This window comes from Erpetoichthys calabaricus, chromosome 17, assembly GCF_900747795.2.
Source record: "Erpetoichthys calabaricus chromosome 17, fErpCal1.3, whole genome shotgun sequence".
NCBI classification, from domain to species: domain Eukaryota; kingdom Metazoa; phylum Chordata; class Cladistia; order Polypteriformes; family Polypteridae; genus Erpetoichthys; species Erpetoichthys calabaricus.
The window spans coordinates 94170809-94195452 of NC_041410.2; the positions used below are offsets into that span (position 1 = coordinate 94170809).

Here is a 24644-nt window from a genome sequence, read left to right on the forward strand (position 1 = left end):
GATGAAAGCAGTCGGTCCAGCTGAGCAATCACGGAGCTGGAGTCGCCAGTATTGAAGACGACTGGCCGTTGAAAGGCAGCAACAGTCGTGGAGGCTTTGGGCTGGTTTAGCCCCAGCGTGAGCGCCTTGGCCGCTGGGGAAAGAACCCAAGTCTCGGTCTGGATGGAAGCCGATGTAGCCAGGGATCGGAGGGCTGCCGGACCAATATGGAAGGCAGCTGCACCTGCAGGTGTAGGGCGACTCCCCTGTTGCAAAGCCCAATGGGAGAAGCAGGGGAGCCGCCAGGTAGAAAGAAGAAGGCACTGTGGAAAATTCATAAAGGAATATGTAAACGGAAATCACTCTGAGCGTAGGAGCCCTCTCGCCTTCCAGGAAAGAAGTGCATACATATAAAGAAGAATTTTTTTTAATTTTATTTTAACAGGCCGGTTAATCCGTCGGCCGGTTAATGCAAGGCCAGTTAAGAGGGATTGTACTGTAACTATGTTTAGTGGTGGCCCTGAGGCCAGGGATCTGCACTGCTATCTGGAAGGTTTCTGGTTCAAATCCTGTTACTGTCAGAGGGGATTCCACTCTGTTGGGCCATTGAGTGAGGTCCTTAACCTGAAAATTGCTCCAGGGGCGTCGTACAATGGATGGGTTATGACCTCCTCAACGGCCATGTGAAAGAATAGCTTCCCCTTGGGGATTAATAAAGTATATCAAATCAAAATTAAAAATAAAATCAAAATACATTTTTAAGGAAACGTTAATAGTCACAAACTTTCAATACTAACTGCACAGCCTTTAATACTTCATGCAAGCTTTTGTTACAGCTCTTGGCCTTTTCAAGTAGCTTTTAATAAGCTTGGCATTTAGGTTTGAAGTTGCTCACGCATATCCCAGAGGCCAGCTGTTAGAAAAACAAGTTAGAAAATGTGTTCAACTTTCAAAACCAATAACTATTTAAAAAAAAAAATATATATATATGCTAAAGGTTAATTTTTTTTTTTAAATTTTATAACAGTGGTGGTAAAATACATACAATATTGCAGATAACCAGGGTATCTCCTTTAAGGTTAGATTGCCATGTACCATTATGCTTGTTTTGCAAACCAATGCTAGCACAGTGTACCAGCTCACTTCATGCCCTACGTACAACACAAGCCAGGAGCGACAGCGTGCCTTGGTCATTTTAAATGCTTGTGCAGCTCGGTAAAAGGGTCCCTCTCAGACCGAATATAGAGGAGCTGGGCTTTGCACAAAGCTCATGTTATTACTTCTTCTTTTCTGTGCAGTGCTTAAAACGTTTGGTTCATTGCATGGGCCTCAAATGTGCTGCCTGTAAACGTCAATGCTGTGTGCAATAAGTTAAAGTAAACCAGAACAGCAGGGTGTATTGCTCTTCATCTGAACCCTCCAAAACATGTTAATGGTACAAGATTGCAAATCAAAGTGAATTCTGAGTGAAGCTACCGTTATTACTGGATGTGTTACTGGGTGATATTATATTTTTACCCAAAATTCACATTATTCCTACTAATTACCTGGTTGAATTCAAAAGAATACAGTTTGCTGTAAAATTGTTTTGCAGTGACCATCAACAAAAGCGAAGTCAATAAGAAAGGGAAGAATTAATCTATGGCTGGAGTGCTTTACTCGTCAGTAATTGTATGTAGTGTGTTCAAGAATAACAAACTCCAGTGAACTACTAATATACAGTATTAGCCCCTGGGATAAAGAAATATCGTATACAGAAAGTGCTCAGTTAGTTACATAGTACTTCTGATACATCGAATTAACCCTTGGCACTATAATCAGAGCTCATTTTCATAGGGAAATTTTATTTTTTTTAGTGATCCTTTTGTTTTATTTGTTCCCCCGTTGTATTTTTCTATACCTTTTACTCCATTCCTTTCCTGTATTTATTGTATGTTAACACCATGTTTTAAGTAAACAGTGAGTGGGTATCCATGTAGCATTGGACAATTCCTTCTAGTCTTCACATCTTTTTAATGTTTGTCTTCAGATTGAACTCCTGTTATGAATTTTAGCTTTAAGCTGCTGAGGTGATCTTTTTGACATTAACGATCACCTTCCCTTTAACTTGTTTTTAGAGAGATGGGCCGCAAGGAGAGAGAGAGCTTGCAGCAGATGGCAGAAATTGCCCGGGAAGGCTTCCAGCTGAAGCAGCGACTTATTGAAGAAGCTAAAAGGAGGCTAGAGGAGAAAGAAGTGAGTACTTGGAGTAGGTGGACCTGGTTTAGTTATATACGTTGCTGTGGTTTTAGTTGGTATTTTTATTTGTGCCATTTCCAGTTCTATGATAAGATTGTTAGAGCCTACTTTTGAATTTGCATATAAAGTAACATTGGACAACTGCTTCATCAGTCATTTCACCTTTTCACATTATTAAATTGTTTTGTGACCAGATCATCATTTTTTAAACATCTTTCACATACAAAGGATTGTCAGGGTATTTTATGTTTTTACTTTGTTGAAGAGATTTCTGTATCTGTCTCTACCTCCTCCTCCTCCTTTTCTCTGTTCTTCAATTTCAGTTTCATCGATTTCTTGCATCATGGTCCCCAGTCCGTTTATCTAATTTTAGTCATGCGGTTTTCTCTGGGGTCAAACTGAAAAGTAGTCAGTAGCTGCAGTGTTGTGTCCCAGTGCTGATTCAATGTGAAATATTGAGCAAGTAATTTTACATGGCTGGGCTCCAATTGTTTAAAGCTGTCCCAGGTGTGTGTGTGTGTCTCTTTTTTGTGCTCTGTTTGCTGTCATTGGCAGTGCATCTGTGGTCCACTGTGCAGATTTGTAAATAAAGAAGCCAGCATCAGTGCTTATTAAGTATAAGGAAATGCATTACATATACATTTCTGCAGTATGAGACTAAAACAACAAATTTACTTGACTGATGGGGCATGTTGAGCCTACTCACCTTTGTTTTGACGATTTGCAGAATTCTTGTTAATTGAAAAAGAACATTTCAAAATCTCATACTGGTAGATTTTTTTTTTCCTTACTACCACTTTCTGTTTTACAGCTCTCCCTTTTCCATGAAAAGTATCAGATTCATAGACTTTAAAACTTTTCTCTGTGATTATAAAATAAAATAATGCTAAAAAGTAGTTGGAAACAAATGATTTTTGTACAACATTTATTTGAAATTTTTTTCATAAGGGAACTTTAAGGGGCACTTCCAGATTAAAAAAAATAATAATGGTTTGCTTTGTTCAGAATCAGCAGGGCTGTAGTGTAATAAAAACCTTGAGTGACTGGGATGTTTAATGTGTAAATCAGTCCAGAACCATCCAAGATTTTTAATCCCATTACAATACATATGGAGAAGGTTGCAAATGCCTGGCTTAGTGGTAGTAGTAAGAAATGACCCACCACACAAATTATGCTGTAGTGAACAAAAAAACTGTTTACCTGTGGTAAGCCTGAAGGTGGAGAGTTCTGCTTCATGATTAAAAGAGCATAGTAAGTTAGTATATCGGTAAGTGAAACCGTAGGAACCACACATTTCTATTGAATTTTGTAATAATTATGGAACAAGGAGATTCAGACTGCGAGTCATTTTATATATCACATCTTAATGGCAGATTCCCTACTAGGGAAATTTACTTTTTTTTAAAACGAGAAGATTATTTAAAGAGGTGTTGTCCCTGGTGTCATATCCAGCTACTTAATCAGTAAGCAACTACATGTAATTGGTGTGGATGACTAAATCTCACTTCTGTCTTCCACATAATGTATCTTCATCTTTAGTAGATCATGTGGGACTCATTTTTGGAAAGCTGCAGAGTAAGCAGTTAGGACAGAACCTCTCCGGTAGTCTTCTCCTTGCCTGCTATACTTCTGTTTAAAGCAGCTTATCTTTTTAAAAATCTTACAAAGTGCAAGTTTGTCTGGCCGAGCGATCCATTAACCTTAATGTCAATTGCATGATAATTTCAGAAAAAGCTTGTTGAACTGAAGGAAGGCAAAATTCAGAAGGAAGAGCAGCTGGAAGCTCTGCGTACAGTTAAAGAGACAGCGGAGAAACCAGAAAAGGAGGCCCGCGACAGACATCAGGGTGCTTGGGAAGGTATGCACTAGACCAGGGGTCTCCAACTCCAGTCCTGGAGATCTACTGTGGCTGCAAGTTAATTAGTGATCAGTTTTTGCTGCTAATTAACTATTTCCCTTTATTTTAATTGACTTTTCTTGAGACTGACTGCTGAATTGTTTTTTTTTCCTTAAATGGCACCTAAATATTAATTTGATGTGAAGTGAGCCAACATATGACCAACTAAATTGGAGCCTCAAACTCCAACCAACTTCATTCACTTTCTTAATTTGAAGCCAATTCTCGTTGCTAATTAAACCCATTATTTAATTCCATGGCGCTCATTGCTGCCGTGGCAGATATTTCCAAAACTGTCGATTTTTTCTTTTTTAAGAGCGCTGTCAAAATGTTTTTGTGGACCTGAGCAGATCAACATTACTGAGGCCTTCACCTTTCTTTATTTTCAGTTATTGTATGATGGATGCAGGTGGTTGTTTATGTGTTGGTACATTTTGTGTCTTAGTATTGTTTGGTTGATAATTAAGTAAAAAAGAAGTTATTAAGGGGGCTGAGTCTTCAGTTGGACATCAGTTAAAATTAAAGCAGAGAGTTAATTAGAAGCAAAATCTGGTCACCAATTAACATCAACAGCATTTATTTCTATGAGCTACATTAGCACATTTTCATACAAATAAAGTGCTTTACATGATGAAGAAAAGAGAAAAAAGACAAAGTAAGAATTAAAATAAGACAACACTAATCAACATAGAATAAGAGTAAGGCCCGATGGCCAGGGAGGACAGAAAAACCAAAAAAAATTCCAGACAGCTGGAGAAAAAAATAAAATCTGCAGGGGTTCCAGACCATGAGACCGCCCAGCACCCTCTGGGCATTCTACCTAACATAAATGAACAGTCCTCTTTTGTATTTAGGGTTCTCATGGAAGGACTTGATGATGGTCATGTAGACTTTTGGCTTTTAATCCATCAATGTAGGAACATCATGGTGCTTTGATTAGGTGGTGGTGGCACAGGTCGCCACCACAGAAAACCGGAAAAAGAACAGAAGAGAAAGTAGGGGTTAGTATGGATTTTAGAGCCACCATGAATAGTTATAATTAATTGAAGATACAGTGCATCAGGATTAAACTAAAATGAAGTTGAGAAAGCCATGTTAAAGTAATGAGCTTTTAGCAGTTTTTTTAAAGTGCTCCACTGTATTAGCCTGGTGAATTCCTACTGGCAGGCTATTCCACGTTTTAGGTGCATAACAGCAGAAGGCCGCCTCACCACTTCTTTTATGTTTTGCTCTTGGAATTCTAAGCAGACACTCATTTGAGGATCTGAGGTTACGATTTGGAATATAAGGTGTCAGACATTCCGAGATATAAGATGGAGCGAGATTATTGAAGGCTTTGTAAACAATAAGAAGTATTTTAAAGTCAATTCTGAATGACACAGGTAACCAGTGTAGTGACATCAAAACTGGAGAAATGTGTTCGGATTTTCTTTTCCTAGTTAGGATTCTAGCAGCTGCGCTCTGCACTAGTTGCAAATGATTTGTCTTTTTTGGGTAGTCCTGAGAGGAGTGTGTTACAGTAATCTAGTCGACTGAAAACAAAAGCGCAAACTGATTTCTCAGCAACTTTCAATGATATGAGGTCTAACTTTTGCTATGTTTCTTAAGTGAAAAAATGCTGTCCTAGTGATCTGATTAATATGCGATTTAAAATTCAGGTTACAGTCAACAGTTACCCCTAAATTCTCTACCTCCGTCTTGACTTTTAATCCTAATGCATCAAGTTTGTTTCTAATAACCTCATTATATCCATTATTGCCAATCACTAAAATTTGTTTTCTCTTTATTTAGTTTGAGAAAGTTACTATTCATCCATTTAGTAACCCAAATAAAGACATTGTATTAGTGAAACAACAGAGTCGGGGTCATCAGGTGTTATTGATAAATAAAGCTGCGTGTCATCAGCAAAGAAGAAAAGGGTTAGAATGAAAACCTGCAGCCCCAGTAGCTCTTCAGGACTGGAGTTGGAGACCCCTGCGCTAGACTGTCTTTGAATGGTTTTGTGTGAAATCTGCTGCCTTACTATTTTTTTTTTTTTAAACCACTCCCTTGCTCGGTTGTATGGTTTTAAAATGGGGACATCAGATCAGACTGCAGTGTGTGCTTACTTAATTCCAACTCCATTCACTAACAAGTGCTTTTTGCATTTTTTTTTAGCTAACTTGGAGATCATTTCCATCTTTTTTTGTTAATTTCATGAGGAGGCATCTTAATATTTTCAAACAACTTGCTACCAGACCTTATCCAAAACAATAATCTGATTTAGTTAGCATAGAGACAGATGCACTTGATACTGGCTTAGCTGCTGATAAGTTTGATATTTCAATGTATGTATCTGGTCCTGAAATCTCAAATTGGTTCTGTTACGAGAAATAGCGTTTTTTTAAAATTTTTTTTATATCAAAGTTGCTTTTGAGACATTTGATTTTTTTAATTGACATGAATGTGCATGAAATTGAGAGGGGATACTTTTCATGCTCTTGTGACATGCTCCACTTTATTTCTAAGCTGGCTCATTCCATCCTGCGCTGATAGAATTCAAAAAAGATTACCAAATTAATTTTTCATAATCTAAGATCAACAAAAATCTACACTTGCATTAATCCAGTACCGTCCGTGTTTCACACTTGCGCATTTAGCTCTGGCTACGATTGGCACCTTATTGGAATTTGCTTTCCTGTCAGGCTCTCTCATTTGGTCCAAATTTTCTGTGATCGGCTGAAGTTCAGTTTTCCAGTGATCTGTATTACCTAATAGCCTTTGTTGCATTGATTTCATGGGGTCTCATTTTCTTCCGCTGAAAGAAATATAGTGCTGCTTCATACTTGGACTTGAATTTGAGGTTTTACATTTTATAATAATACGTTTAATACAGAACTAAACAAGCATTTTATTAAAAATTTGGTATCCCTTTAGTTTACTTGGTTTGACTTTTTCAGAATCTCTGCAGAATGCTTACTTGTAGTTGCTTTTAGTCAGGGAAATACAAAGCTCCTATTACAACTGTAAACACTTCTGCAATAAGAGCACTGCTTGTATGAATGGATAAACTGTACACTATTAAGCAGTGCTTCAGTATCGACTTGGACGTTATCAGGTAAGGAATGGGAAAAGAGCACAGGGTTAGCACACAGCACAAAGTGCTCCAATCACCACAATAGCTCAGTCCCATCTTTCTTTTCCTTCTCTTCTGCCGCCTCTACTCCTCCCATCGCAAGCTCTGTCCTCCGGCTCCCCGTATGCAGTGAGGCGGCTCCTTTTATATTGTACCCGGATGTGTTCCAGGTGCTCATTGAAGGTCTTCCTGCAGCAGTTCCTGGTGTGGTGGAAGTGCTGCCTTCCAGGGCTCTGGAATTGCCCAGTCACCCCCTGGCAGTGATCACGGGGCCCCCAAAGGGTTGAGCTTCCAAGCTTTGTTTCTGTGGCCTCAACACCCACCAGGGCAGCTGCCCTCTTGTGTTACAGGGGAGATGCTGCTCACTCTGCCAGTTCTTCCACTCTCTGGGAGTTCCGTCTGGATATGAGCCCCAGGAGTCTGCCACAGCTGGTTTGAGCTGAATGGCCTTTTCTTGTTAAAACATTTTTTTGAATGATGCGTGTCCAGGCATATTCACATGTTATATTTGCTTATTGAAGAACCTCGGTGGTCACATCCTTTTGTCCCCGAAAGTGCTGAACATCAAATTTTAGAACATGAAAACTTGACTTAACCTGCAAAAGAAAACCGATCAACAAAAGATATGAAATGGTATGATCTTCCTAAAGGTGTATCCAGCACTTTTTTAAAGTACAGGAATAAAGCGCGCATTCTTTCTTTTCCTTTAACTTTGTGGATGCATGTTGACAGGTTGAAACAGGCCGTGAGTCAATGAAAGCAAATTAAATACCCTGAAATTAAGGTGCATTTCAAAAGCTTGTTTTCAGTTCTGCTGTTACAAGAAAAGAGCCTTTCGACTGTTTACTGGACCTCATACTAATGCTACTATAGTGCATATAAAGTAGGCATGCTATATATGACACATCTGAGAGATGGACAAAACACAAACAAAGCAGCTGCTCCAAGAGGTCCACCTTCACAGCATGCAGCCTTGTACTTTGCATGTCTTATGAGGAGACTGTGCCACTTTTCTGACTTCTGATAACAGAAAAGAGAACTGTGGTCAATCTGATCATCTGTTTTCTTTGAACCTTTGAATTAGCAAGCACGTAGAAAAACGCCAGGGCCAAGCTTTAATAAACTCTTCAAGGTTGGTGCTAAAGAGACGTGAATCTGAATTCTTTGGATTTTCCTGTGCTTGCTAGTTTTCCTCTATTAACCAGCCGTCTGTTCCCAAGTCCAACTGAATGTCTAGTTCAGGGGTCTCCAACCTTTTTTTTTTCCTGAGAGCTACTTTTACAAAATGAAAAATGACCGAGAGCTACTCATGTTTTCTAACATTTATTCTCATAGCTTATTTAAACCCAAACAAACTGAATAAGCTCATTTTGCCTGAACATTTACAAAATGTTGGTGTCCACAACTCACATTTTGCATTAAAACATCACAGATAATATTTAGTTCACCTGCAAGTGCATTTTGTATGTCTGTATGCATTTTCTGGTGTATCTCAAACTATTGAATTAAGACACGAATGCTGTCAAAACAAAACAATGCAATTCCAAATACACAGATGTGACTTGTTCATTTGTCATTTTGTTCCATGTCACTGTTTCACTTCACAAGAGTATTCACAGGTCCAGCCACATGTGTGATGTGTTTTGTAGTTATTCAGATGACTCAACAAGAGAGGTGTATGGTGGAGTCATTTCAATGTTCGTCTGTCAGTCTTGTTCTGAACTTTGATTTCATGACATTCATGTCAGACCCGCAGAGGTATGGAGACCCAAACAAAGCAGACATTTTCAGAGCCTCTTGGTGAAGATTCTTATAGTTATCTGGGTTTACTAAGCTCCAGAAATGTTCAGAATGCTGTTGAGACTTTAACTGCACATTATTTTGAAGGTTTACAAATATATAATATATAAAATTAAATGTCAGTATGTTTGTCATGCTTTTCAAGAGAGAACTACGTCACGGATTTAGATCAGGTTTTTTTTTTTTTTCCCTATAATTGAACATTCCGGTTGATTTTGCGACATCTCTCATCGCGCTATGTATCAGTTCACTTGTGGTAACGATTTATTTGCGCAAATCGGAGAAACACGCAGCGGGCTTAGTGGAGGGGCCTTCCTCACTCACTCACTCACCAGCTTCGGGGCATGTTCCTCAACTGCGTTCCGCTGAGAGAACAATTGAATTCAACTTTGTTTGGTATTTGAAGTAAAGTGTTACTGTACATGGGTATTGATGAGTTTGAGTCCGGATATTCTCTTAAGTGTATGCCGCATTGAAAAGATAGATTGTGGATTGTGATTTTGTGTTAAAAGGATTGTGATATGATTTTTTGGAAAGATCACCCAGTCTTAATTTGACTAATCAAGTTTTCAAATTTATGTAGGATTCGTTAACCCTTAGGCAAGCGACTTGGAAAGGGCGTTGTGAGCTACCGGTAGCTCGCAAGTGACGTGTTGGAGACCCCTGGTCTAGTTCATTCAAATGTGATTATTTTTGTTGCATGCATTTTTTGAGATACAAATGCCTGGAATATTGTTCCTTTTATTTTTTTTTAAATATTGGGGTGGGCGGGTGAGAGTTTTACTCACAGAAATTGGTTTGTTTTGTGGGCCTACTAGTTAAAATGGGTTCTTTCAAAATGTCTGAAGTTAAAGGAGCCATTTGATGACCACATTAGCACATTTACACCCTTTGGCTCAGATCAAACCTTATCAAGTCAGCAGACCTGCAGTTGTGTTAAACTGTTCCACCTCCACTCTAAGCAAGCTTGTTGACTTTGCATGCTTACTGAAGCATGTTTGGTGTCTGGTAGAGGTGCAAAACAAGCAATTAATAAATGCACATTGTGCTCTTTTCATTTATGTAAGCATCTAGTAATTTGATCAGAGAAACCATATTTTATTTGTTGACCATATTTATTATGTTATGTCAGGGTCTGACATGAACAAACGTGTGGTCAGAGGGTGGGTTTAATAGGTAGATAGATACTTTATTAATCCCAAGGGGAAATTATGATTATGATTATTAATAATATTAAGGCTCGGCAGTGTTTACCCCATTGCTCTTAAGCTTATTTCCTGTATGTCACCACACTAAAACCTCATGGTGGTGCATTTTTATATTTATTATTATTAAATATTTATTTATATGTACTTTTTATGAATGGCTGTTTTTCTACAGAACAAAAGGCAATTATTCAGAAGGAAAAGGATAGGAGGAGGATGGCAGAATCTTTCAGAGAGATTGATGATGATGGCGATGGAATGTAAGCCTATTCTAGTTTCTGTTTCACTGGCTAATTACAGTTGGAGTTTAGTGCACCCTAAAGTGTTGGTATTTGTTTAAAATTAATTTCCTCTCTCTCTGTTGTAACAGCTCAAATATAATTAATTTTCTTTGTATTACACTCATTACCAAGGTCTTCCATTCATTTATTGTATGGTGAATCATTTCATGATTCATTAGTCTGCCTATAATAGTTAAATACTAAAATTTAAGACCAGTGGACTTCACTTTCTTTTTCAATATCTTTGTCTATTCTTGATTACGTTTTGTCTGTATTTTTGACAAGTCCACCTCCATTACTGATGTGTTTTTAATACAGTTTTCTTTCCTAATTAGTGTTTAGGAATCTCAAGGTGGTGTAGCAGAGGATTTGTCCCTCAAATTTACATTTTGTAGACCGGCAAATCTTTAACTCTGAGATATACCTGTTGGAATGGATGGCAGCTCAAAGTCCAGCTTAAGCAGATGCCAGTTATCCTACATATCTGTTTACGCTACTATAAAACTATTTTCTGAAATCCGATTTTAAATTGTAGCTAGCTGTTAATGCTATGGCTTTCAAACACATACGGTAGATAACACATCCTTACACATCACTGGAATCGGTATATCCCTAAAGTGAAATTTGATCAGTCGGTCATTCTCCAGCCTGCTATATCCTAACACAGGGTCTATGCATTGGATTTTTAAATTATTAAATTAGAGTAAAATGCAATACTGTATTGTATTTACTGTGTATTATTATTTATTTTGCATAGTAATTATTTCAAACATTAGGACAACCTTCTGTAGTACAGTCCAATTGTAACATTTATTCCAGTTAGCTGTTTGTGTGTTGAGTTTAACGTTTCATGTGCAAATTTAAATCTCACACTGGCACAACTTTTAAGGCATAATAAAGATGCATTGCATTAAGGGTAGATCTATTTAATCTTACTGATAATTAAATGCCTCTGAATTTGTGCATCCATTTCAAATCGGTTTCTTGCCTGTACAGCTACATGGTTTACATGGCATTCTGAAATACTTTTCCAGTTTGGTGATAAAGTTTAGGCATCATGTTTACTGTGGCTTTCTGCTTCATTTTTAAGATGTGGGGAGAAAATCAACTCTGCTGAACCCTGTTGTTTAGGGCATTAGAGTACTTTGCTGGCATTAAGTATTTCTTAATCGGATTCCTTATTTTTATTTTCAGGAATGCATAGTAGGGTAAAGGGAGATGTAGTCATTCTATTATGGCTAGCAGTCTTGTAGAGTTTGCTAGAAAATAACCCTGTCGGGGAGCAGTAAGGCTTCATAGAAAAGGAACTGGAGATTTGTAACTGATTTTTAAAGTTCATGGCAAAGGAGGTATCTCATACTTCATGTTTTTCAAATAGCATCTCTGTGTCGGAGCTGCAGACACATGGCGAGCTTGACCCGGATGCCGATGGCTCCTTAACTGAAGAAGAGGCACAGGTAGGAACTGTTTAGTTGGAAGAAACCCATCAATGAATATGCATGCATGCTATTATGTTTTTAGTGTCTTTGTTCATCTAACCTTTAATTTGTCTTTGTATGTGCATTAATATTTATTTAAATGGCCGTCTGCTGCTCTGATTCCAGACACTAATGGGAGGTGCCACTCAGACTGACATGACTGCATTTGAGGAGGTGGCGTGGAAGAACATAAAAGAAAAATACAAACCAGAGGTAGGGAAATGTGTGCTTTTACTATAATGTCGCTTGTTCTCCCCAAGTAACCTTTGACCCTTCCCTGAGTTTGTGAAGTTACAAGTATGTATGGTTTTTAGTGTATTTACGTGTATGTGTTGCATATTGTTTATCCTGTTTTTCTCTAAAGTATTTACAGTGTGTGTGTTGTATTGCTGCTGGAGCAAGTGATTTTTGCCCTCAGAGTACAATAGAGTATTTATTATCCATACAACCATAGGTAACATCAACCAGATGGTACCATGCTTTACATTCTTCACGCAAGCTTGTTCACTTTTCAATTCCCAAACTATATTTTTTGTTCAGTTTGAGGCACATCCTGAGGCACCTATGTTGTCAGAGACTCCAGAAGAGATTGCCAAGGAGCCTCCAAGTGATTCTGTCCCAGAAGAAGATGATGATGAAGATGACGATGGTGAAGATGAAGTCGATGATGAAGATGACCCTGAATATGATAAGGTGAAGGGGGTGTGAATGTTATTTAGAAAAAAGAAATTACAATGTCTGGTGTTTCAGCACATTGACTTATAAACCTTGCATGTCATCTTTGTAGTAGTTTTTATTTGGGATAAAAGGGAATTGTGTTTTGGATAATGGGAAGTGTGGTCTAAGGATGTACTGCTACAGCAGATGATGGTTAAGACCAATTTAAAAAAAATAAGCTGGTTGAACCCTTTGCATTAAACTAACATGGAGGAGGAGATGAAAGACAAAACACTCTGGTGGATTTTAAGCACAAGTTTTTTGTTCAGTCAAGGTTTTGTAATCTAATGCTAAGTGAAAACCCATAACAACTTCTGGATGTGTGATTTTCCTAATATTCAATTCATCTTTTGTTCTGTACAAGGCCGCATGTAGCACATTTAATTGTTTAGAACCAGATGTATTAAGGTTATATTTGCCTGTGATTAAGTTACTGGTACAGTCAAATCTAGCATAGAAATAAATGAATGGTCTGTCATTTGCAAGTCTTATTTCTATTGCTTTTATTTCAGTTATAGTTGTTGGCATGCTTGGCAGGCAGTAGAACGGACAGCTTCTGCAAGTTTGCTCATTAGTCCATTGAATGATTTTTCATGTTACCTGGCAAATTACTGCAGACTGAATAAAAACCCCCTGCCCAAGCCCCCCCCACCCAACCCCCCAAATTTCAATTCAAGGTGTGTGAGGTATAGTTGTGTTTACATATCGACCGATTCACAGACTTGTTGACATGGCTTGTTGAGTTAGTTGAAGTGGTTTGTTACAAAACTTGGGTGGGCACATCAGTTGTCACTAGTGATACACCGATATGGAAATTCTGGGCGATACCGATAACATATGTTTTTGTCCATCTTTGCCAATACCGATGGCCGATATATATATATATATTTTTATTCAGGTGTGAATGTTTTAGGTATGCTGAAAATATTTTATGCATTATCAAAGAAACAACATTAGCATGTAAAACAGTGATTAACTTTTTATTAACTTGCTGAATTTTATGCACTTCTTTGCTGTATAAGCAGCCAGTACTTTATGCGGGGGAAAAAGAACAAGATATGGTTCATCTCTATAGAAAAAATACTCCAGGTTCATGTACAAAAATCTGCTTAACATACACATTCTGAGTAACGTAAGCATATCAAGACACCATGCCATTACGTAACATGGCATTGGGTATATTAACAACAAAATGAATGCATATTCATTGTGCTATAATCAGACATATATTACTTTATGTAAAACTAAAATAAAGGGTACAATGAGGCCAGTAACCCTGGGCTTAAGTTGGCTTCTTTAAAAGTACAAATGGTAGGTTTTTCTTAACAAAAAGAAGCATTTCTGCCTTTTCACCAGCAAGCCTGTTTCACTTTTCATTTACTATATTTGACACAGCTGAAAAAAGGCGTTCACTGTCTACACTGGTACAAGGTGCCGATAGTTACTTGAGCACTGTCTAGGCCAAGGTTGGGAAACGGGCTGCATTGCTTTTCCAATACTGGATGACGCAGTTATTTTTAGAGTCAGGGGGCTCACTGAGATAAGTTATTCAGCTGGAAAAAAAAAAGTTTACAAATGTTTACCTATATTATAATAAAAAAATTATTATTAGGTTGACCAGATTTGTGGTAAAGAAAAACGGGACAACCACCTGTACCAACCACAGCCATTAATAAAAACTTGTGATGTTGAAAGCTTGATGCATAATGATTTGGGTCATATAAAGGGCATTCTTGTTGACAAGCCTGAATTATATCGGTTGGCTGTATCGGTTAAAATGTACGCCTCTGACCGATGTCGATGTCATCATTTTTAATGAACATTGGCCGATAACAAAACAGTTGTCACTGTTGCCTGACAGCACCTGGAGACTGGGGTCGATTTACAGCCTGGTCACTATCTATTAACCAATGTCTGTGTGGGTTTCTGTTCGATCCCGAAGACATACAGTTTTACCTGTTAACTGTTTGGTAAGGGAATGTTTTAAACATTAAGAGAACTGTTATTACACATGCTCAGAAATTTTCATTTTGAGTTGAGGTATTTGCACCTCACAGTGACACTTATACAGTCTTCACGAGTGTGATTTACTAATAATATGCCATAGTTTAGGCCGCATTTTCTTGGTTTTCTTCTGTCAGTAGTAAAAAGGTTATTCCTTTGGTGAGTGATATCAAAATTAAGGGAGACGAAGAGCTCCAGAAAAAATGGGGAAAAAATGCTGTGGGTAGGTTACTTATTTTATTGTAGATCTTTTAAATACTTGCATGTGGCAGAGATACAAAGAAGGAAAATTGTCTATTGACAGACTTTAGGGCAGACACTACACTGACTCATGTTTTGCTCTTTTCACCTAATGTACTTGATTCATGTAAAGATGTGTGTATTAACATAAAGTGCAGCCTCTCTTTGTAGTTCTCTACTGATTGTCTAGTAGGAAGAGGTGAAGCTGATTTGATTTGGTTCGGTTCTCCAGGGTGTCTGAACAGTTTTTACTTTTTTATTGTTTTAAGATCGTTGTTCTATCTGGTCCTTGGAGAATAAAACACCAACAATGTCTGCTGTTTTTGTGAATTTCTTTGTGAATTTGTCTAAGTGATAGCTGCTAGGTTTTGTAAATCTGGAAATTGTAAAAAGCGTATATTTTGTTTTAACATCTTCACTTGTGGTATAAGCACAATTGTCTGTTTGTAGCACAAGGCTTAAAGGGAGTAAGCTTTTAAATGTGCATTCACGGAATGCTGACTGAATAAAAGGTCTCTTGTTTCAGGGTATCAGTATAAAAATAATATAAAGAGTACAATACAATCACTAAAATCAGAATTGTTATATGCATTGCTAAATGACTAGAACAAATACCCACTTTACCATCGTAAAATCTTGAGTTAAAGATAAAGGTCATACCCATTCACTTGTGGTCTAGTGTCCATATCTACAGTGCATCCAGAAAGTATTCACAGCGCATCACTTTTTCCACATTTTCTTATGTTACAGCCTTATTCCAAAATGGATTAAATTCATTTTTTTCCTCAGAATTCTGCACACAACACCCCATAATGACAACGTGAAAAAAGTTTACCTGAGGTTTTTGCAAATTTATTAAAAATAAAAAAACTGAGAAATCCCATGTACATAAGTATTCACACCCTTTGCTCAATACTTTGTCGATGCCCCTTTGGCAGCAATTCCAGCCTCAAGTCTTTCTGAATATGATGCCACAAGCTTGGCACACCTCTCCTTGGCCAGTTTCGCCCATTCCTCTTTGCAGCACCTCTCAAGCTCCATCAGGTTGGATGGGAAGCGTCGGTGCACAGCCATTTTAAGATCTCTCCAGAGATGTTCAATCGGATTCAAGTCTGGGCTCTGGCTGGGCCACTCAAGGACATTCACAGAGTTGTCCTGAAGCCACTCCTTTGATATCTTGGCTGTGTGCTTAGGGTTGTTGTCCTGCTGAAAGATGAACCATCGCCCCAGTCTGAGGTCAAGAGCGCTCTGGAGCAGGTTTTCATCCAGGATGTCTCTGTACATTGCTGCAGTCATCTTTCCATTTATCCTGACTAGTCTCCCAGTTCCTGCCGCTGAAAAACATCCCCACAGCATGATGCTGCCACCACCATGCTTCACTGTAGAGATGGTGCCTGGTTTCCTCCAAACGTGACGCCTGGCATTCAGACCAAAGAGTTCAATCTTTGTCTCATCAGACCAGAGAATTTTCTGTCTCATGGTCTGAGAGTCCTTCAGGTGCCTTTTGGCAAACTCCAGGCAGGTCGCCATGTGCCTTTTACTAAGGAGTGGCTTCTGTCTGGCCACTCTACCATACAGGCCTGATTGGTGGATTGCTGCAAAGATGGTTGTCCTTCTGGAAGGTTCTTTTCTCTCCACAGAGGACCTCTGGAGCTCTGAAAGAGTGACCATCAGGTTCTTGGTCACCTCCCTGACTAAGGCCCTTCTCCCCCGATCGCTCAGTTTAGATAGTCGGCCAGCGCTAGGAAGAGTCCTGGTGGTTTCGAACTTCTTCCACTTACAGATGATGGAGGCCACTGTGTTCATTGGGACCTTCAAAGCAGCAGAAATTTTTCTGTAACTTTCCCTAGATTTCTGCCTCAAGACAATCCTGTCTCGGAGGTCTACAGACAATTCCTTTGACTTCATGCTTGGTTTGTGCTCGGACATGAACTGTCAGCTGTGGGACCTTATATAGACAGGTGTGTGCCTTTCCAAATCATGTCCAGTCAACTGAATTTACCACAGGTGGACTCCAATTAAGCTGCAGAAACATCTCAAGGATGATCAGGGGAAACAGGATGCACCTGAGCTCAATCTGGAGCTTCATGGCAAAGGCTGTGAATACTTATGTACATGTGCTTTCTCAGTTTTTTTTATTTTTAATAAATTTGCAAAAATCTCAAGTAAACTTTTTTCACATTGTCATTATGGGGTGTTGTGTGTAGAATTCTGAGGAAAAAAATTAATTTAATCCATTTTGGAATAAGGCTGTAACATAACAAAATGTGGTAAAAGTGATGCGCTGTGAATACTTTCCGGATGCACTGTATAACCAGATGGCTGTACTGCCCACTTCTCTTTAGAGCACGTGCAGGAAGGCCCAATTGGTTTACCCCACCCTTGGTTTACAGCAGCCTGCCTGGGCACACGTATGTTGCTGGGGTGGAAAGGCCAGCTGGGATTTCTCCAGAGCTTAGCTGTTCTGAGAAGATGGCGAAGAGTGCAGTTTCCTTACAATGTGTTCAATGAGAAGTCTTAAAAGAGAACAGGGTTGAGGTTTTGGATCAGTATTTTCTCACCCTGTGCCTTTTAAACATGGAATACAAATTAGTGTTTAATTTTATAGCATTTCCCAAAATAAAATATACCATTGTGCAAATTCCCTTTATATAGTACCTTTCATGATGCATATCATCTCAGAGCACTTAATGTAAAACGCACACCTTAGCCCACATTCTTCTTGCTATGTAAGCGCTGCAGTGTAGAACGGTTTACTCAGACTAGGAGTGACACTTTATCTTTCCTGGAATCTTCCTGAAAATCCGTACACTTCTGTTGTAGTTACCTTATTTAGCAGGTGCGTTACTGAGACTGCATTTAACTCCTCCTGCAATCCTGTCGTCTACAGGCACCTCCTGTCGGCCTTCCCAGCCAAAAGACAGAAGATGAAGAGAGGATGCCTCCATATGATGAAGAAACCCAAGCACTTATTGATGGTAAGGGTGAAATTCATAATTCTTATTTATATATAATAAAAAAAAACAAAAAAAAAAAAAAAAAACTTTTGTAAAAGAATTGAACCTGACTGGCATATTCAGTGTTGGCAATCTTAGTTTCTTAAAATCACGAGTTGTACTTCAATGTAAACAGAAAGGTTAGAAATTGGACAAAATATCAATAAAGATGAGCAGATTTGTATGGACAACTTAATTTACACTTAATGTCTTTGACAGAAAAGTAGATGCTATGCGGGAAGCTTGAATCAGGGTGATGCTGAAAGTATTTTACATGTAAGCATTAAGGTATTCAGGGCGTAAGCATTTTATGCACTGAAATGTGTGCACACTTTAACTACGTGCAAAGGTTTCAGTGTTCAGCTACCAATCATTTTGTCCGTTACTTTTGGGCTACACAGATTTAAAAAAACAAAAAACTCATGATCTCCGAGTGCTGCAGCTGATCTTGTAAATGTCCGGGGCAGTGTGGAGATGTTTCCGAAACCCTTGCATCAAGTTGTTTCTGTATGCATCGCTCATTTCATTGAAGATTGCAGAATTTCATTAAAATCGGTTCATTATTTGAACCCATTTTATTTAATACAAGGGTAACTTTTTCCCTTTCCTGACTTCAGCTCTAGCCTTGATTAGCTTTTTCGGATGGGAAGTTGAAAAGGCCGCAGTGGGCCAACGTCCTTGCATAGTCATAGTATGTTTGGGCTTTATTATGTTATTTTGTGCCCAGCAGTATTTTTATACCTTTTTGAGTTTGAATTTTTGGCGTCCACTTTGCAAAATTTTCCAAGAAAACTACGCTTATTCATACATCCATTGTTTCAGCAACTGTCTCCTCAAGCTTTGCAGTTATCCTCCTCTGGAAAAAGTGGGTTATACGAAGCCTTTATACATTAAAATGCAGTGTCGCATTATGTTTAGCACGCTATATTGAGTATCATGCTGATTTAACATTTAAAAAAAAGTCCTTTCATACTTTAAAAAGAAAAAGAAAATCTCATCACCTGGTGTAGATGCATTGCCCACATGCATGTTTTCAAATGTGTTCTCATGTTAAACTACAAATTCAAAAAATATTGTACCTCAGCCTTCTGCATTATCACAGTAAGAAAATGCATAGATGTCAGTGTTTGAATTTGTACATCTCGAGACTTGTAGCATCATTTTCTGTGCATGCGGTGGTTACCACTGCATCTTTATGAACCTGGCATCGTGGGTGTGAAACCAGCACTTTCTTATTACCCACTTTGCATTTTCTGCTAGTGTTTGTTTGCATGGATTTTACTCCTGGTGTTTCAGTCTTACATTCACATACTCAAAGACAAGTTAACTGAAAGCTCTATATTGGTCATGTTTAAGGGCAGGGGTGTGTGTGTGTGTGTGTAGACTGGGTCTAAGTAAAGTGTAATTAGATAAATACTTTGATTTAGTCTTTGTTAATTTTGATTGATTTCTGGGATTAACTTAGTATTCGATCTGACATAGTTGTATTGGTAAACACTGTTGAATTGTCTTATTTTTTTTTTAAATGTCATTGTTGTAACACCATAAAATGTGAAAAACTCCAACTGGAAATGGGTTTTTATTTTATTTTTTAAAGCCTGGATTCTAGTAATGAGTAATGAGTGTGCCTGATTAGCTGAAATTCTCTTGTCTCTCTATTATATAAAAAAATCCTGCGACGAGACAAGACTTTTTTCAAGAGATTTTTTCAAGTCCCACAAGACTTTGGCCAGGAGATTTTTTTTCAAGTCACGCCCTCCTCTCAACCATGTTCAGGCCACGCCCACAGTCCTCTCACCTCTCATTGGTGTGAATGCTTTTGTCAGACACACTTCCTGCATTCTCAGCTCTTATACATTTTAATCTTTTTCCTCACTTTAAGTTCTCAATTAAAGACAACGTATTATGTCCAAATCTTATTGAAGAATTTCATCACGAAGGGTTATCAACAGAAAAAATTAGTACACGGGCAATCCTAGCACAGAGAAATGATGAAGTCAAACAAATTTACACCAAAAATGTCGATCGGTTACACGGCAAATTGGTTAAATGCTTATCAATAGACTCTGCTGAAACAGTTGGTGGTGATGGTGTGGAAGATGAAAACATCGACTTACAAGATCACGAGGAATAACTACAACCGTTAACACCATCTGGCATTCCACCGCACAAATTACTGTAGAAAGAAGGATGTTTCCTAGAAAGGTAATGTAGTAAATCTTCTGCGGATTATATTAAACAACAAAGCAGATCTTGATATGCCATTCGTATTAAAACATTAACCATTTCTTGTTAGAATAGCCTTTGCAAAGACAAATCACAGGGACAAACATTGGAAAAGTTTTTTTTAATAGAGAAAAACAAAATTCAATCATGGGCAATTATACGTTGCATTGTCACGATGAAAGTCCAAACACGGAATCAAAATTCAATGCGATATTGATGAATATTTTAAAGAGATTGTTTTTACTGAAGTTTTACAGTAAAAGTGTAAGTTTCAAAAGTATTTGTGTGTAAATTTCAAAGCCAAACAGAACAAAATCGTATTAGTCAACGAATAACTCTAACGCAACATGAAACATCATTTACTTTCAAATTATCACATTTTACTATTATTTACTGTGGTTAATTACTCGCTGTAATGTAAAATAGTTCTGTTATGCATATGTAACAATTCCCATGAAAATAACAGTCTGTTTAAATTGTACATCTGCATCTGCATCCCCATACATGAGTGGCAGAACCGCAAAGAGGCTAGCATGTAGCGCCAGTCCGGGTGTTGGCGAGCAAAGCCCCATAGTCTATCTTTATATATAATACGCTATCATGGCTGTTCATTTGTCTGTCCACGATTTTAAATCACCTGTAGCTTGCAAACTGTTTGACCTACTGACCTGAAATTTGGCATACATACACTTCATGATGTCTACTGTCCGCTTTCGGGGTGGTGATTGACCTCCAAGGTTATTCCTCTTTTTATTTTTATTTTTTTTTTAATTGTAGAATCAACTGTTGGCAGCAGCCAGCACAGGGGCTGGTCGGCGCATGCGTACGGAGCGCCATTCTCATTCCTACCACCTTCGCCGTCACTTCCCCTACTTCTTCATATCTTAAATCATTCTTGAGGCAGATTGAAAACTTAAGTGCCAGTTTAAGTAAAAAAAAAAAATATATATATACTAAGTAATTGCAACACAAACACTGACTTAATCAGTTTTAACGCGAAAAGGTGCTGACGAAAGAAGAGAAGAAGCAGGCCGCCGCTAGGGTGGAGAAAAGAGCTGCTCAGGAAGCAGCAAGCACATCAACCTTTGAGCAAACATGTGCTAAATGTACAAAGAAAGAAGATGAAACTGCGAATGCTCAAGTCAAGTGTATTCACTGCACGTTATCGTGCAGTGTGCCGTTACTGGTTTTAAAATAAAGAAACTAAACGTATAGCAAAATAACACAAATGAATGGTAGTGTTTCATTAAAGATGACAAAATAAATAGATAAGCAGTATAAGCAAGTGGTTACTTTACCAGCGTCTGATGATTAAAAATTACAAGAGAAACTAATGGAGGAGCCTCTGACTAATCTTTTTCGTATCTACGCAGTTTTTTTTCTTTGTTCTTTAAAGAATAGTGTTCTAGTATCAAAGAAGTAACACCATCTCTAGCATTCTCAAACCCCTCCTAATTCACTTCAGACTTGTACAGGGATGGAGGACCTACTCTAGGGCTGGGCGGTATGACCAAAATTCTATATCAGGGTATTTTTCAAAATAATACCAGTTTCACAGTATTCAACGGTATTTTTTCCCCATGCATGAGTGGATTTTAACCACATTTTCCAGTGCAATTACTGCAGTAGACTGGCTAAGAATAACCTATTCCATTGTCATGAGCATTGTACATTGTACAAGAAAATATTTTAATGTGCACAGAAATATTAATACAGGTTTGCATGGCCCCTTAAAGTGATAGTTTTCAAGGGGGTGGCACTAATGAAGAGAAGGAATCGCATTGCATTACAGTTGTAGTCAAAATATAGAACCATTTTATTGAACAAATTTTGCAAACAACATATTTTCAACCATCCAAAGAGGTATTTAGACTTAGTAAAATATTCATAGGTGCTTGTCAAAAGATGTATTGCACTGAACATGTCTTAGAGAAGGAATAAAGAGGTAAATATTTTTTGTAAACCAACTACACTTTCTGTTAATGTTTACAGTCTCTGTCCACTGACACGTTAGCTCTATGGATTGTAAAGGCGTTGGTTATCTCCATCCATCGCTTGCTTTTTTTTGTCGTAAGCAGTCCTCTAATGCGCCTACAAGTGACGTGTGACTCGAGTGTCCTGTAGCTTTTTCAGTTTTACCTGAGGACGTGGAAGGTGCCAATCTTAGTTCCATACATTCATGGTACTCCAAAGCATGTTTGCGGCTAAGGTGGTGCAGCAAATTGCTCATGTTGCCGCCTCCGGCGACAACTTTAGCTCAACACCATTTGCAGTAAATAGTTGTTTGGTCCACATCCGACCTTTTAAAACCAAAATCTCCAGACAGCAGACGCGGCTCCTTTTTTCGGCAAAAGTTCTTCTGTGTCATCATGTTCAACTTTATTGTCTGCTACAGCTTCAGTTTTGGAATGTTCTCTGTCCATTTTCACCGCTCAATACCTCCAATAACGCATGTACTCCATTGCATGTGTGTTTAGCGGTGTAGCAGTGAAAAAGTTTCCCACTGTGCCACGTTCCGAATGTTGTTTAGGCTATTTAAACTGGTATTGCGGTATACGAAAAATCCATATCATAACAAAAATAAAAAACGGTTTTCGGTATGAACTGGTATACCTCCCAGCACTAACCTACTCCAATGGCCTGAATGGAAGGGGTACCAGTGCTTTAACACTAGAATTACCAGAGCCTACGAAAAAACTCGTAGATCCGGCCCACCTTAAATCGCTTCTTAAAACCTTTCTCACCTCTCCGCCAGCGTCTTTTGTCATCTAAATGTACTGATAAAGACAAGCTGCCAGCAGCCGGCTATTCCATCCCCCCAACGACTTAGAACGTAAACAAGCTTTTCCCAGCTAATGCCTTGATTGATTATCTGGGAGTGAAGTGGAGTTTTAGAGTAGAAATAATAAGATTGTTATTTGGAACACACGCATTTCATATGTGTTGCATTTCTACAGTAATCTGTGTAAACACATTGTTAAAACAGAAACGGTTTACAATATTCTAGTAGCAAATGACAAAATGTAGGCATAAACTATATAATGTATGAAGCCTGAAGTCCAAATATCAAAGAAACACTTTCACAAAAGGTACAAAAAAAAAAGCCGCCTTAGTGTGCGACTTTGACACGCATTAGTTATCACTGCTTCCGTGGCGCAACAGTATCAGTTGCTGACTGGGAATCCAAAGGTCGTGAGTTCGATCCTGCACAACTCCCTTTTGAGAAGTGTTCTTATTTTCACTATTTTAGAATAAAAAGATACATTTGATTTCAGTCTGTAACAGCTGGTGTAATTTATGATATTTGTAAAGGTTAGCTTTATTTTTTTTTAAATTCACTTTTCATTGTCTCAGTCGCGTTCAGGATACTTCCCTACCGCCCCCCACCTGACACTGCTGTTTTCACATAAAGACGCTCTATAGTTCTGCAGTGTATCACGATACATACGACCACGTGTTTTTTTCCCCCAATATTGCCAGTCCCCACGTGTTGCTGTATGCTGTTTCTTTTGTACTCCCGGACATGCAGAGGAAAGCATAGTAAAGAGCAGTAACTTCAGCGCTATATGCAATCATCAGACACTCCCCATCTGAAACTGCTGTTTTCACATAAAGACGCGCTAAAGCTCTGCAGTGTACTTGTGACTGCATTGTCGTACCAATGCTTGCGAACTGACGTGTCTGCATGCACTTTTCGTGGCATTATACATGTATTTTTTGAGCATGCCCATGTAGCTCAAACACAGGAACATATGTTGATGTAAAAGTATAACAAAACAAGTGCACTTTTATTCAAGACTATAACCGAAGAAAAAAGAAAGCAAGTTACAGTAGGCGGTTGATATGACAGCTTGTGTGGTGCAATGCTAAGAACTGCTGATTTCCATTCTGTGCTATATAACTGTTAACATTTGAATCTGATGATTGCATATAGCGCTGTCTTATTCAGTGTGCGCGAGAACATGCAGGTGGCCAGTTGCTGAGTGCTACAACGCACATTTTAAAAAAAGAAAGAGACAAATATATGTGACGTTTTGAAGAAATCATTTTATGACGCGAATAGTACCAATCAGAAAACATCGTCGAAGTAATGCAATATTATTTGAAAACGAACAGCGTCAGATCGGGTGTGAAGTTATACTGGCGCTGTTTGAGTCAGATCAGAAGCTGAATAAGCAGAAAAAGCTCCTGTTCTGACTCTAAGTAAAAAAGCATGAATTAATCAACAGAAATAACTGCGATTGACATTTTAAAGATAACGATTTACAGTGCATACTAATTTATAAATTCAATGTCCGTTTGAGGAAAAAAAAAAAAACACTTCCTTCAAAGCTGAGAATCGAACTCGTGTCTCTATAGCACGACAGGGCTATTGTGCCCCAAGTCAGCAAACCGTAGTGTCAAGCCACGGAAGCTGTTGCATCATCCTTGAACCTTTTGTGAAAATGTTTGATGTTTGGACTTCAGG

General features: G+C 38.4%; 1 protein-coding gene across 1 annotated transcript in view; it reads left to right on the plus strand.

Annotated features, from left to right (window-relative positions):
• Nucleotides 1-24644, plus strand: part of prkcsh (protein kinase C substrate 80K-H) — an 86860-nt gene that overhangs the window by 6871 nt on the left and 55345 nt on the right. Inside the window, exons 6-12 of the mRNA XM_028823007.2 lie at nucleotides 2097-2214; nucleotides 3946-4075; nucleotides 10410-10494; nucleotides 11894-11972; nucleotides 12120-12206; nucleotides 12534-12686; nucleotides 17845-17932. Coding sequence (XP_028678840.1) covers nucleotides 2097-2214; nucleotides 3946-4075; nucleotides 10410-10494; nucleotides 11894-11972; nucleotides 12120-12206; nucleotides 12534-12686; nucleotides 17845-17932 — 740 coding nt within the window. The remainder of the gene's footprint in view (nucleotides 1-2096; nucleotides 2215-3945; nucleotides 4076-10409; nucleotides 10495-11893; nucleotides 11973-12119; nucleotides 12207-12533; nucleotides 12687-17844; nucleotides 17933-24644) is intronic.